This window comes from Oncorhynchus clarkii, chromosome 20 (genome assembly GCF_045791955.1).
Source record: "Oncorhynchus clarkii lewisi isolate Uvic-CL-2024 chromosome 20, UVic_Ocla_1.0, whole genome shotgun sequence".
Lineage (NCBI taxonomy): Eukaryota > Metazoa > Chordata > Actinopteri > Salmoniformes > Salmonidae > Oncorhynchus > Oncorhynchus clarkii.
The window spans coordinates 6,522,896-6,537,607 of NC_092166.1; the positions used below are offsets into that span (position 1 = coordinate 6,522,896).

The window sequence follows — 14,712 nt, forward strand, 5'->3', positions numbered from 1 at the left end:
ACACACACACACACACATGTGCACACACAGACACTGTACACACACCCTGCTCCCCCATCATACCCCCCGAACCTCGTCCACCTTGGGGCGGTGCAGCCCGTCGGTGAAATGAGATTGCAAAATGGAAGGGGGAAGACATTTACATGATCAAGTGTCCAAAGCCTGGAATCCCCCCCGATGTATTGTAATTGAGGTGAGGAGGTTCAATACATCAAATTAGGATTGGATGATGAAATACTGGGAGATGACCACCACCATTCATTCACACTGGGAATTCTGACTGGGGAAGTGATATGGTGATGTGACCTTTTAGGTACTCCCCCATCTGATATTCAGTAACATCTCCCCTCAAACACAGATGGCTCAGTGAGTTAGAGCATAACAGAGTAACACTAGGGTTGTGGGTTTGTTATACATTAGGTAAGTGGGTTAGTTAGACACTTGGTCCGTGGGTTAGTTATACATTAGGGTTGAGGGTTAGTTAGACACTAGTTCAGTGGGTTAGTTAGACACTAGGTTTAGTTAGACACTAGGGCTGTGGGTTAGTTAGACACTAAGTCCGTGGGTTCGTTAGACACTAGGTAAGTGGGTTAGTTAGACATTAGGGTTGAGGGTTAGTTAGACACTAGTTCAGTGCGTTGGTTAGACACTAGGTCAGCGGTTTAGTTCGACACTAGGGTTGTGGGTTAGTTAGAAACTAGGGTTGCGGGTTAGTTAGATACTAGGTCAGTGGGTTAGTTAGACACTAGGGTTGTGGGTTAGTTAGAGCATGATGACAGAAACACTAGGTCAGTGGGTTAGTTAGACACTAGGTCAGTGGGTTAGTTAGACAGTAGGTCCGTGGGTTAGTTAGACACAAGGGTTGTGGGTTAGTTAGACACTAGGTCAGTGGGTTAGTTAGACACTAGGTCAGTGGGTTAGTTAGACACTAGGCCAGTGGGTTAGTTAGACATTAGGGTTGTGGGTTAGTTAGACACTAGGTCAGTGGGATAGTTAGAGCATGATGACAGAAACACTAGGTCAGTGGGTTAGTTAGACACTAGGTCTGTGGGTTAGTTAGACACTAGGTCTGTGGGTTAGTTAGACACTAGGTCAGTGTGTTAGGTAGACACTAGTTCAGTGTGTTAGGTAGACACTAGGTCAGTGGGTCAGTTAGACACTAGGGTTGAGGGTTAGTTAGACACTAGGTCAGTGGGTTAGTTAGACACCAGTTCAATGGGTTAGTTAGAGCATGATGACAGTTGTGAGGTTGAATCCTGCATTGCTCTTTGGGATATGATGGGGTAAGAGTGTTGTAAAAGCCCATAAAGCATGTATATTATTCTTTAACAATCAATGGGTATATAATTAATTGAAATGACGATTGAAACAGCTGGAAATATTGCAGATTGTACCTTTTAATATTACGGCTGTGTAATACTCATCCCCTTTAAATGACTATATCTGACCACAGTCATTTTGTTGTTTTAAAGAGAGTATACATTGACATCTTCTTAGTGCAGCAAGGTTACATGCCTTGCTGTCTGCACCATCTCGCTCATTCGCTTCTAACTTCAAAAGCTGCATCTTCTCAGTGTTCACACAAGGTAACAACTGCCCTCAGATCAATTGGCAGAATGAAGCACAACATGGGGTTGGTGGTGCATGAATCTACTGTTGATTGGGGTATAATGCCTGGTGTGCGTTTTATTTGAGATTAATGCCTCCTTCAAACAGTCACAGCCCACACCATCAGTGGGTAGATAGGAGCTACACACCTCTAATGACTACACCAACACTATCAAAACCAAACCAGCCACCTTGCGATGCACAAAGCGGAACTGGGTGCCTGTTGCGAAGACGGTGTGGTATTACTTGAAAGCAAGGATTTTAATGTAAGTAATTAAAATTTGGTTTAGCTCAATTTATGACGGGCGTTTCGTTTGACTGTCACCTCTTTTTTTGCGCACAATCCACAAACCTCTGTTTCTTTTTCAGCCAAACAGTACAACCAGCCTTTAGTACAACCAGCCTTTAGTACAACCAGCCTTTAGTACAACCAGCCTTTAGTACAACCAGCCTTTAGTACAACCAGCCCTTAGTACAACTTGGTGTTGTATAAAGCAGACAGATGGGGCTGGGGAAATGTAACTACCAGTCTAAATATACTGTGACTACTGTTCTTGTAAATGTGGTAACAGCGCTTTCGCCCTCCCTATTCCCTTCCCTGTGCAACACCCTACAGCCTACTACAAAACAAAACAATCCCTTCTTAGCAGTATGTGTTCTTGTGAACTCTCTGGTGTGCAGTTAAGTGCCCATCCTCATCATCGCCATGTCAGTTCGCAGCGGTCCGCATCATTGGCCTACCCATGGTGCCTTGCTCCACCTGTTGTGTGATAGACACCTCTTAGAGGGCCGTGATTGATTGGTTGCTTGCTGTCAGTAGCTAATCAAAGGAACACCTGGCTAGAAGAATTGGGGCCACATTCTCTTGACCTTCCATTAGAAGATGGGGAAATGAGAGTCAATGTGGCCATCTTTAAAGACCTTAACCTCAGGAGTGTTTCTTGGTAACATGCCAGAGGACCTTACTTGGGAGTGTTTCTTGGTAATATCACAGAGGACCTTACCCTCTGGAGTGTTTGTGGGTAACGTCCCAGAGGACCTTGCCCTCTGGAGTGTTCCTTGGTAACATCCCAGAGGACCTTACCCTCAGGAGTGTTCCTTGGTAACGTCCCAGAGGACCTTGCCCTCTGGAGTGTTCCTTGGTAACGTCCCAGAGGACCTTGCCCTCTGGAGTGTTCCTTGGTAACATCCCAGAGGACCTTGCCCTCTGGAGTGTTCCTTGGTAACATCCCAGAGGACCTTGCCCTCTGGAGTGTTCCTTGGTAACATCCCAGAGGACCTTGCCCTCTGGAGTGTTCCTTGGTAACATCCCAGAGGACCTTACCCTCAGGAGTGTTCCTTGGTAATATCCCAGAGGACCTTACCCTCAGGAGTGTTCCTTGGTAATATCCCAGAATGATGCTTTGATGTCAAGTCGCTCTCAAAGGAGGAAGTTGTAGGGAGTGGGACTGTGGAGCTTTTCCAAAATTCTTATGGATTTCTCTAGGAAACCCATCTTCAGTTGAGTAACAATTGCAAAAACGATGTTTGATGTAACTGAACGAAATGTGTGAAACAAAGCATTTTGCTGTTCTACAAGTGGTGTGGGTCTGGGTCAATGAGAGAAATAAAGGTGGTTGAGATATCGACTGATGCCGCTTTGAATGGGCTGGCAATGTGAATTACTTATTATATAGGACAATGTCTATTTATTAGATAGGATGATTACTCCTTATTAGATAGGATGACGTCTTGTCTCCTTATTAGATAGGATGACGTCTACTTATTAGAAAGGATGACGTCTTGTCTTCTTATTAGATAGGATGATGTCTCCTTATTAGATAGGATGATGTCTCTTTATTAGATGGGATGACGTCTCTTTATTAGATAGGATGATGTCTCCTTACTAGATAGGATGATGTCCTTGTCTCTTTATTCGATAGGAAAATGTCTGTTTATTCGATAGGATGGTGTTTGTTTATTAGACAGGATGATGTCTCTTTATTAGATAGGATGTCGTCTTGTATCCTTATTAGATAGGATGATGTCTCCTTACTAGATAGGATGACGTCCTTGTCTCTTTAGTAGATGGGATGATGTCCTTGTGTCTTTATTAGATAGGATGATGTCTGTTTATTAGATAGGATGATGTCCTTGTCTCTTCATTAGATAGGATGATGTCCTTGTGTCTTTATTAGATAGGATGATGTCTCCTTATTAGATAGGATGATGTCCTTGTCTCTTCATTAGATAGGATGATGTCCTTGTCTGTTAATTAGATAGGATGATGTCTCCTTACTAGATATGATGATGTCCTTGTCTGTTTATTAGATTGAATGATGTCTCCTTATTAGATAGGATGAAGTCTGTTTATTAGATAGGATGATGTCTCTCTATCAGATAGGATGATGTCTCCTTATTAAATAGGATGAAGTCCTTGTCTGTTTATTAGATAGTGTCACGTTCTGACCTTTATTTCCTTTGTTTTGTCTTTAGTTAGTATGGTCAGGGCGTGAGTTGGGGTGGGCAGTCTATGTGTGTTTTTCTATGTTGGGGTTTTGAGTTCAGCCTAGTATGGTTCTCAATCAGAGGTAGGTGTCGTTAGTTGTCTCTGATTGAGAATCATACTTAGGTAGCCTGGGTTTCACTTTTGAGTTGTGGCTGTTTGTTTTCCGTGTGTGTGTTTCGGTTTCGTTCATGTTCACGTTTATTGTTTTGTATTTTCATAGTGAAGGAGGAATGTCGTTACAGATAGGATGATGTCCTTGTCTCCTTATTAGATAGAATGATGTCTCTTTACTAGATAGGATGATGTACGTGTCTCCTTATTAGATAGGATGATGTCTCCTTATTAGATTACATGATGTCCTTGTCTGTTTATTAGATAGGATGAAGTCCTCGTCTGTTTATTAGATAGGATGATGTCCGCGTCTCCTTATTAGATAGGATGATGCCCGTGTCTCCTTATTAGATAGAATGTCTCCTTATTAGATAGGATGCCTCCTTATTAGATAGGATGCCTCCTTATTAGATAGAATGCCTCCTCTTCAGATAGGATGTCTCCTTATTAGATAGGATTTCTCCTTATTCGATAGGATGTCTCCTTATTAGATAGGATGCCTCCTTATTAGATAGGATGCCTCCTTATTAGATAGGATGCCTCCTTATTAGGTAGGATGATGTCCTTGTTTGTTTATTAGACAGGATGATGTCTCCTTTTTAGATAGGATGCCTCCTTATTAGATAGGATGCCTCCTTATTAGATAGGATGCCTCCTTATTAGATAGGATGCCTCCTTATTAGATAGGATGCCTCCTTATTAGATAGGATGCCTCCTTATTAGATAGGATGCCTCCTTATTAGATAGGATGCCTCCTTATTAGATAGGATGCCTCCTTATTAGATAGGATGCCTCCTTATTAGATAGGATGCCTCCTTATTAGATAGGATGCCTCCTTATTAGATGGGATGATGTCTCCTTATTAGATAGGATGCCTCCTTATTAGATAGGATGCCTCCTTATTAGATAGGATGCCTCCTTATTAGATAGGATGCCTCCTTATTAGATAGGATGCCTCCTTATTAGATAGGATGATGTCTCCTTATTAGATGGGATGATTTCTCGTTATTAGATGGGATGATGTCTCCTTATTAGATAAGATGATGTCCTTGTCTGTTTGCGCACACACACACAACCAGCTTGAGTTACTCTGATTTGAAAAAACCTTAATGAATCCATTGTAGAAGGTAAACGCCAGTGTATCCCCTTTTCAAGGTGCCCACTGTGGTAAGATCAAATATCAATAAACCATTTTATACGGGGTTAACCCTATCTCAAGTAAAACCCATGTCCTTGACCACACGCCTGGACAAGCTCACTGAGGGGAGTGAACCTCTAGGTCATACACTATACCAGGATAGGTGCAACATCAGAGATGATGTACAATGGTTCCAGACACTACTCCACCCATCTTGTCTCAGACCTTATCTCCCCAAGGTCGAAGGAGGGAGTGACTGGCACACAGATATTGTGGGGACAAGTAATTGGTTCCCTGTTAATCACGCCATCCCTTCACATGGTTTAAAAAATAGGTAAAGACACATTCACATATGAAGACAATGTTCCCTCCTGTCCTCTTCCCTTTCTGATATTCTGCATAGCAACAGTGGCATGTGATAGACAAGTCTGACTCCTCCCCTCTCTGGACTCCAGGTGACTAAGGCCCATATGAGGGAGGAAGTGCAGCTGCCAACACCAGAGTCCAAAGTGAGATATTCCAATAACAAGAGTTCAACAGTTTTAATCATATAAGCATATTAAGCAGATAAGACATCTTAATTATCTATGTTACCGAGCTAATTCTGATTCTCCGACTACAGATGTTTCTGCAACTTGATTGAATTCCATCTGTGGTAAATTCAATTGATTGGAAAGGCACATACCTGTCTATATAAGGTCCCACAGTTGACAGTTCACAGTTGACAGTTCACGTCAGTGCAAAAACCAAGCCATGAGGTCGAAGAGTTCCGAGACAGGATTGTGTTGAGGCACAGATCTGGGGAAGGGTACCAAAACATTTCTGCAGACTTGAAGGTCCACAAGAACACAATTGCCTCATTCAGTCTTAAATGGAAGACGTCTGGAACCAACAAGACTCTTCCTAAACTGAGCAATCGGGGGAGAAGGGCCTTGGTCAAGGAGGTCACCAAGAACCCGTTGGTCACTCTGAAAGAGCTCTAGAGTTCCTCTGTGGAGATGGAAGAACCTTCCAGAAGGACAACCATCTCTGCAGCACTCCACCAATCAGGCTTTTATAGTAGAGTGGCCAGATGGAAGACAATCCTCAGTAAAAGGCACATGACAGCCAGCTTGGAGTTTGCCAAAAGGCACCTAAAGACCATAAGAAACAAGATTCTCTGGTGTGATGGAACCGAGATTGAACTCTTTGGCCTGAATGCCAAGCGTCACGTCTGGAGGAGACCTGGCACCATCCCTACGGTGAAGCATGGTGGTGGCAGCATCAAGCTGTGGGGATGTTTTTCCGTGAGAGGTACTGGGAGACTAGTCAGGATTGAGGTAAAGATGAACAGAGCAAAGTACAGAGAGATCCTTGACGAAAACCTTCTCCAGAGTGCTCAGGACCTCAGACTGGGGCGAAGGTTCACCTTCCAACAGGACAACGACCATAAGCACACAGCTAAGACAACACAGGAGTGGCTTCTGAAGTCTCTGAATGCCATTCAGTGGCCCAGCCAGAGCCGAACCCAATCGAACATCTCTGGAGAGACCTGAAAATAGCTGTGCAGCAACACTCCCCATCCAACCTGACAAATCTTTAGAGGATCTGCAGAGAGGAATGGGAGAAACTCCCCAAATACAGGTGTGCCAAGCTTGTAGCGTCATACCCAAGAAGACTTAAGGCTGTAATCGCTGCCAAAGTTGCTTCAACAAAGTACTGAGTAAAGGTTCTGAAAACAATTTCAAATAAACCATTTTTGCTTTGTCATTATGGGCTATTGTGTGTATATGAGGAAAAAAATCAATTTAATCAATTTTAGAATAAGGCTGTAACGTAACAAAATGAGAAAAAGGTCAAGGGGTCGGAACTTTCCAAATGCACTGTAAATCGTAGCGGATCACTATAAAAGCACAATAAGAATATAATAATCTATGCCACTTATCAAACCCACTGTCCTTGCATTACAAGTGCCATGCTCTACCAACTGAGCTACAGAGGACAAGGAACTTAGGGGCATGCATGCATGCTGTCCCTGAGCTTCCAACCAGAACATCTTTAACTGAGCCCATGTTATTTACGGTCTTTTTAAGGGTCTTTTTGAAAAGAACGAGAGATTTAAGCTATTCCTGAGATTCCAAGAAATGTCATGACATAAAGTGGTTCTTGGTACTCTGACAGGAGAAAAAGCTTTGTGATGTAGTTTCTTCCCAATTTACCTAGTCATAGACTTTTACAGAATTGTTGGAAATGCTTATTTATCAGACGAGCAAATGTTAATGACATCTACAGTGTACATCACATGAGACCCATCACACTGTAATGATATTCTGTAAGGGTCCTGTTCATTAGAGCGGGCAATGGAGAAACGTTTAAAAAACATTTTGAAACGGAAAACAAAAAAGTTTCTTATTGGACCACTCTAATCAATCAATCAATCAATCAATCAAAATGATTTATAAAGACCTTCTTACATCAACTGATGCCACAAGGTGCTGTACAGAAACCCAGCCTAAAACCCTAAAACAGCAGGCAATGGTTTCAGTTAGTTTTGTTGTTTAATTTCTAATTAACACAACTCTGTTGAGCTGCTGTGGGCCTAGCCTGCCTGCATAGGCCTAAGTAAGGCTTATAAAGAGTTTATAAAGACATTCCCATTCAGAGACAATCCTGATCATTTCGCATCACAGACAGACACTATTATACTACTTTTACATAGTAAGCAACACTGTTTCAGTACAAACCGTCAACATGGCTCTCGGGATTACTCAGTACAAACCAGCAACATGGCTCTCGAGATTACTCAATACAAACCGTCAACATGGCTCAGGATTACTCAGTACAAACCGTCAACATGGCTCTCAGGATTACTCAGTACAAACCGTCAACATGGCTCTCAGGATTACTCAGGACAAACCATCAACATGGCTCTCGGGATTACTCAGTACAAACCGTCAACATGGCTCTCAGGATTAGGTTTCTCAGGTGGGTTTCTGTAGTCATTTAAATCAGGTAAGGTGGGTTTCTGTAGTCATTTAAATCAGGTAAGGTGGGTTTCTGTAGTCATTTAAATCAGGTAAGGTGGGTTTCTGTAGTCATTTAAATCAGGTAACATGGGTTTCTGTAGTCATTTAAATCAGGTAAAGTGGGTTTCTGTAGTCATTTAAATCAGGTAACGTGGGTTTCTGTAGTCATTTTATGAAGAGGGAAATATTACAACAAAGTTAGACATGCTTTTTGGGATTTCCTCCCTGCTGCTCTTGCTGGAAGTAATATTACATTGTGTTTTCAATATTAATCACCAACTATAAACTATGATCTTAAACTGCGCAAACGCTTTGTCTTGACAGTTTTACATTGAACACCTTTCCACTTTGTTTACAGAGAGATGGAGATGAGATTATTCAGGGCACTAGCCCACGTTATTGTGATACATCTGGGTTTTCGTAATATATCAAGAAACGACGGAAGACAATCTCACAATCTATAGATGTTTGATAAGGCTGTTGGGCACTGTTCTTATCAGAACAGAATAGATACTTTATTGTCAATTTTTGTGAGATATCGTCATTTGTTTTCTGCCAATCTCAACCTCCAAAATACACACACACACACACACACATTATTATAACACCTTATCGTGTAATTTTACACAAGCCGTTGGCATCTAGCTGTGAACAGTGGTGGCGATGTCTCAGGCGAGGCAGATTTTTATGAGCCGACGAGAGGGAAGGATGTCAAGGGCATTCTTTTATGTCACCTTGAAGTCGTGTACAGTAGAATGTCTCCGTCATTCCTGCGGGAACATTAAATGTCAGTGTAATGGCTTGTGCCATACATTGCAACCCAGACATTACTTCTTTAACACATAGTGAGATGCACCATCTTGATAGACTCCGCTGCACACTGCATACAAAACACCCGTAGCCAGGATTCAGCCATCAGATTCAAAAGAAAATACATCTGATAATGTCGGATCCTTGGACGTTTCACACTTAGTACTGTTTGAATGTTTTCGGTGTGTTTTACATGATTTTGTGAGGGATCGTGAAGGTTTTTTTTTAGACAATGTAAAAAAAATAAAAATGTAAACGCAGAAAAGTTACTCCAGCATTTGGACCTTGACACTCTACATGACTTGTAAACAACAAAAACAACAAAAACTCTCCAACAAACAAACTAAAAGTACATGTGCAGATTGCCTAAGCCCACGCATTCTCAGGCACGATGAACAAGGTTACCTTGTCGTAACAGTGTGAAAATAATCAGTTAATATATGGGAGGGCCCATGAATAATATTCATATAATATAAATTGTGATTTATAGGCTCATATTGCTAGCAGACCTGGGTTACAATAGTAATTGTCTCATTTTAAATACTCTAGCCTCGTGCATTTGGAACAGTCCCAACGGAGCAAACCCTGCCTACCAAATGGATTTGAAAGTAAACAAATATTATTTGAACCCACGTCTATTAGCTAAAGCCATACAAAATGTATTCACATTGCCGTGCGCTTGGAGGTGGAGAACAAGTCCATTCTCATGGGAAGGAAACTCTTTTGCATTCCCAGTACATGCGCAGTGTTATAACCACATACAACAAGATGACGTTGTCAAACTCCCATAGTGAGTGATGGGTGCGCCAAGTGATAAAATAGATATTGGCTATGATCTATGAACTCACACAGCTTTTTACTACAAACGTACAGTAACATAATTGCTGTGTCTACAGTGTCTCTCCTTCCCAGCCTCCATGGTATCTCCACTCCCCAGCCTCTACAGTATCTCCACTCCCCAGTCTCTACAGTGTCTCTCCTTCCCAGCCTCCATGGTATCTCCACTCCCCAGTCTCTACAGTGTCTCTCCTTCCCAGCCTCCATGGTATCTCCACTCCCCAGTCTCTACAGTGTCTCTCCTTCCCAGCCTCCATGGTATCTCCACTCCCCAGTCTCTACAGTATCTCCACTCCACAGTCTCTACACTGTCTCTCCTTCCCAGCCTCCATGGTATCTCCACTCCCCAGTCTCTACAGTGTCTCTCCTTCCCAGCCTCCATGGTATCTCCACTCCCCAGTCTCTACAGTATCTCCACTCCACAGTCTCTACACTGTCTCTCCTTCCCAGCCTCCATGGTATCTCCACTCCCCAGCCTCCACGGTATCTCCACTCCCCAGTCTCTACAGTGTCTCTCCTTCCCAGCCTCCACGGTATCTCCACTCCCCAGCCTCTACAGTGTCTCCCCTTCCCAGCCTCCACGGTATCTCCACTCCCCAGTCTCTACAGTGTCTCTCCTTCCCAGCCTCCACGGTATCTCCACTCCCCAGCCTCTACAGTGTCTCCCCTTCCCAGCCTCCACGGTATCTCCACTCCCCAGTCTCTACAGTGTCTCTCCTTCCCAGCCTCCATGGTATCTCCACTCCCCAGCCTCCACGGTATCTCCACTCCCCAGTCTCTACAGTGTCTCTCCTTCCCAGCCTCCATGGTATCTCCACTCCCCAGTCTCTACAGTGTCTCCCCTTCCCGGCATCCACAGTGCCTCCACTCCCCATCCTCTACAGTGTCTCCCCTTCCCAGCCTCCATGGTATCTCCAATCCCCAGTCTCTACAGTGTCTCCCCTTCCCAGCCTCCATGGTATCTCCAATCCCCAGCCTCTACAGTGTCTCCCCTTCCCAGCCTCCACAGTATCTCCACTCCCCGGCCTCTACAGTGTCTCCCCTTCCCGGCATCCACAGTGTCTCCACTCCCCAGCCTCTACAGTGTCTCCACTCCCCAGCCTCTACAGTGTCTCCACTCCCCAGCCTCTACAGTGTCTCCACTCCCCAGCCTCTACAGTGTCTCCACTCCCCAGCCTCTACAGTGTCTCCACTCCCCAGCCTCTACAGTGTCTCCACTCCCCAGCCTCTACAGTGTCTCCACTCCCCAGCCTCTACAGTATCTCCACTCCCCAGCCTCTACGGTATCTCCACTCCCCAGCCTCTACGGTATCTCCACTCCCCAGCCTCTACAGTATCTCCACTCCCCAGTCTCTACAGTATCTCCACTCTCTAGCCTCTACAGTATCTCCACTCCCCAGCCTCTACAGTATCTCCACTCCCCAGACACTACAGTGTCTCCACTCCCCAGCCTCTACAGTGTCTCCACTCCCCAGCCTCTACAGTGTCTCCACTCCCCAGCCTCTACAGTGTCTCCACTCCCCAGCCTCTACAGTGTCTCCACTCCCCAGCCTCTACAGTGTCTCCACTCCCCAGCCTCTACAGTATCTCCACTCCCCAGCCTCTACGGTATCTCCACTCCCCAGCCTCTACGGTATCTCCACTCCCCAGCCTCTACAGTATCTCCACTCCCCAGTCTCTACAGTATCTCCACTCTCTAGCCTCTACAGTATCTCCACTCCCCAGCCTCTACAGTATCTCCACTCCCCAGACACTACAGTATCTCCACTCCCCAGACACTACAGTGTCTCCCCTTCCCAGCATCCATGGTATCTCCACTCCCCAGTCTCTACAGTGTCTCCCCTTCCCAGCCTCCATGGTATCTCCACTCCCCAGTCTCTACAGTATCTCCACTCCCCAGTCTCTACAGTGTCTCCCCTTCCCAGCCTCCATGGTATCTCCCCTTCCCAGCCTCCATGGTATCTCCACTCCCCAGCCTCTACAGTGCCTACACTCCCCAGCTTGTATACTGCCAACTCTGGAAACAAATATCTCACCACATCTATAAATGTGCAAGTACACAGCGCACACTGTAGATAATGAAGTGTCTTAAGAGTCAGGGGTCAAATGGGGGAGGATTGTACGAAGTGACTCTCTCTGTGCAGTGGGTAAGAGTGAGAGAAAGAGAAAGAGAAAGAGAGACATGGGGAGAGAGAGAGAGAGTTGTTGTAATATACAGTAGAGATGTATTGAGAGGAGGTCTCTTTGATCCAGAAGGTCACAATAGCACTCATTAATTTAGGTTTTATTTGCCTCTGAGGTTCAGGCCTCTCTAGCAACGTTAGCATGATGGAATCGGCTGTGGTTCAAACCTCTCCAGCGACATTAGCATTAGCATGATGGAATCAGCTGAGGTTCAAGCCTCTCAGTGACATTAGCTTTAGCATGACGGAATCGGCTGTGATTCAAACCTCTCCAGTGACATTAGCATTATCATTATGGAATCAGCTGAGGTTCAAGCCTCTCCAGCGACATTAGCATTAGCATTATAGAATCAGCTGAGGTTCAAGCCTCTCCAGCGACATTAGCATTAGCATTATGGAATCAGCTGAGGTTCAAGCCTCTCCAGCGACATTAGCATTAGCATGATGGAATCAGCTGTGGTTCAAACCTCTCCAGCGACATTAGCATTAGCATGATGGTATCAGCTGTGCGTGGGTGGGTGTGTTAGAGAGAGAGTATTAATATTCTTTGTCTGGTGATGGACAATGGACATTTTCACCTACTTCAGTCCATTTCATGCAGACAGTCACTCTCCCATGGCAACGAAACTATAGCATAAATAATGAATAGGTGAGAAGCTGCTATTAACAAGTTCTCTCAAAACCAAAGGGCACATTGCATTTGTTGAAATTACCAATGAGGATCATGACATTATGTAAGATTGTATTTTTGTCATCAATCATACTTCCAACTAACACGCCATTGTGGTCACCCACCAAGGTGTATAGTGTGTAGCTTCAGGCCCTGTTCACTGTATAATACACTATTTCTATAGATGAGACAAAGCAACATACCCATTACAGAGAAATACTGTACAAACATTGAGGCCTTATTCTCCCCTGAGTGCTGATAGCTGGAAAATGACTATTCCCAAACAAACAATTTTCCTCTCAAGTTGTTTATTTCCTTTTCTTTTGCTGACAGGGAGCATAAATGAAACCGTCCTTTAGTTGACTGGCGGAAAATCTTTTGCTTGTCTCTATAATTAACTGCCATTATAAACCAGATACTTTTTCTGGAGGGGAGGTTTTCTGGAGGTTCTCAGGTAGTGCTCCTCAGAGCTCCCTGAGCATTGTCTCCAAGACCTGGGACACGCAGTACAAGACCTGGGACACGCAGTACAAGACCTGGGACACGCAGTACAAGACCTGGGACACGCAGTACAAGACCTGGGACACGCAGTACAAGACCTGGGACACGCAGTACAAGACCTGGGACAAACTGTACAAGTGGATGTGTACTGTACATTCTTCTCAAACATATTACGATGGCTTTGTTTAAAAAAAAAAAAGTTAAAGAGTTTGTTTTGAGAAGCCTGTATCTATACTAATGAAGGCCAGTAAGAATATTAATTTCACAATTGATTTAAAATGAATCTTAAACTTCACAAGACATTAGATTCATGCAGATGAGTGTTTTTGCAGGGAGTCTCTCTCTCTCTCTCTCTCTCTCTCTCTCTCTCTCTCTCTCTCTCTCTCTCTCTCTCTCTCTCTCTCTCTCTCTCTCTCTCTCTCTCTCTCTCTCTCTCTCTCTCTCTCTCTCTCTCTCTCTCTCTCTCTCTCTCTCTCTCTCTCTCTCTCTCTCTCTCTCTCTCTCTCTCTAAGGGGAAAAGCATTTCCCTATAGGAGTAAAAATGAGGCAAACCCTACACATGATGAACCTATCAGTAAAATGACATACTCTGCACCAGGGTTCCCGACTGAATGTAGTTGATGATCCATGTTCTACACCGGGGGTGACTTTAAGAGATACAGCCATACAGGGACGCTATGGGATGTGCATCTTTCCCTTTCAAGACGATTCGATACGTATCTACCCAAAAATATGAACGTAACATGTGAAGTGTTGGTCCCATGTTTCATGAGCTGAAATAAAAGATCCCAGAAATGTTCAATACGCACAAAAAAAATCTTCTTTCGCTCAAATGTTGTGAACAAATTTGTTTACATCCCTGTTAGTGAGCATTTCTCCTTTGCCAAGATAATCCATCCACCTGACAGGTGTAGCATATCAAGAAGCTGATTAAACAGCATGATCATTACACAGATACACCTTGTGCTGGGGACAATAAAAGGCCACTCAAGTTGAGGGAGCATGCAATAGGCATGCTGACTGCAGGAATGCCCACCAGAGCTGTTGCCAGATAATATACTGTTCATTTCTCTACCATAAGACGCCTCCAACATTGTTTTAGAGAATTTGGCAGTACGTCCAACTGGCCTCACTTTTTTGCAGTTCCGGCGCCGACAGAGATGGCCGCCTCGCTTCGCGTTCCTAGGAAACTATGCAGTTTTTTGTTTTTTTTTACGTGTTATTTCTTACGTTAGTACCCCAGGTCATCTTAGGTTTCATTACATACAGTCGAGAAGAACTACTGAATATAAGATCAGCGTCAACTCACCATCAGTACGACCAAGAATATGTTTTTCGCGACGCGGACCCTGTGTTCTGCC

The 14,712-nt window shown here is 44.1% G+C and overlaps 1 protein-coding gene across 1 annotated transcript in view; it reads left to right on the forward strand.

Annotated features, from left to right (window-relative positions):
* LOC139376607 (uncharacterized) overlaps positions 1-13,540 on the forward strand; it is a 44,430-nt gene extending 30,890 nt beyond the window's left edge. The window contains exons 2-4 of the mRNA XM_071119383.1: positions 10,373-11,305; positions 11,423-11,955; positions 13,266-13,540. Coding sequence (XP_070975484.1) covers positions 10,373-11,305; positions 11,423-11,955; positions 13,266-13,540 — 1,741 coding nt within the window. The remainder of the gene's footprint in view (positions 1-10,372; positions 11,306-11,422; positions 11,956-13,265) is intronic.
* Positions 13,541-14,712: the final 1,172 nt, after the last annotated feature.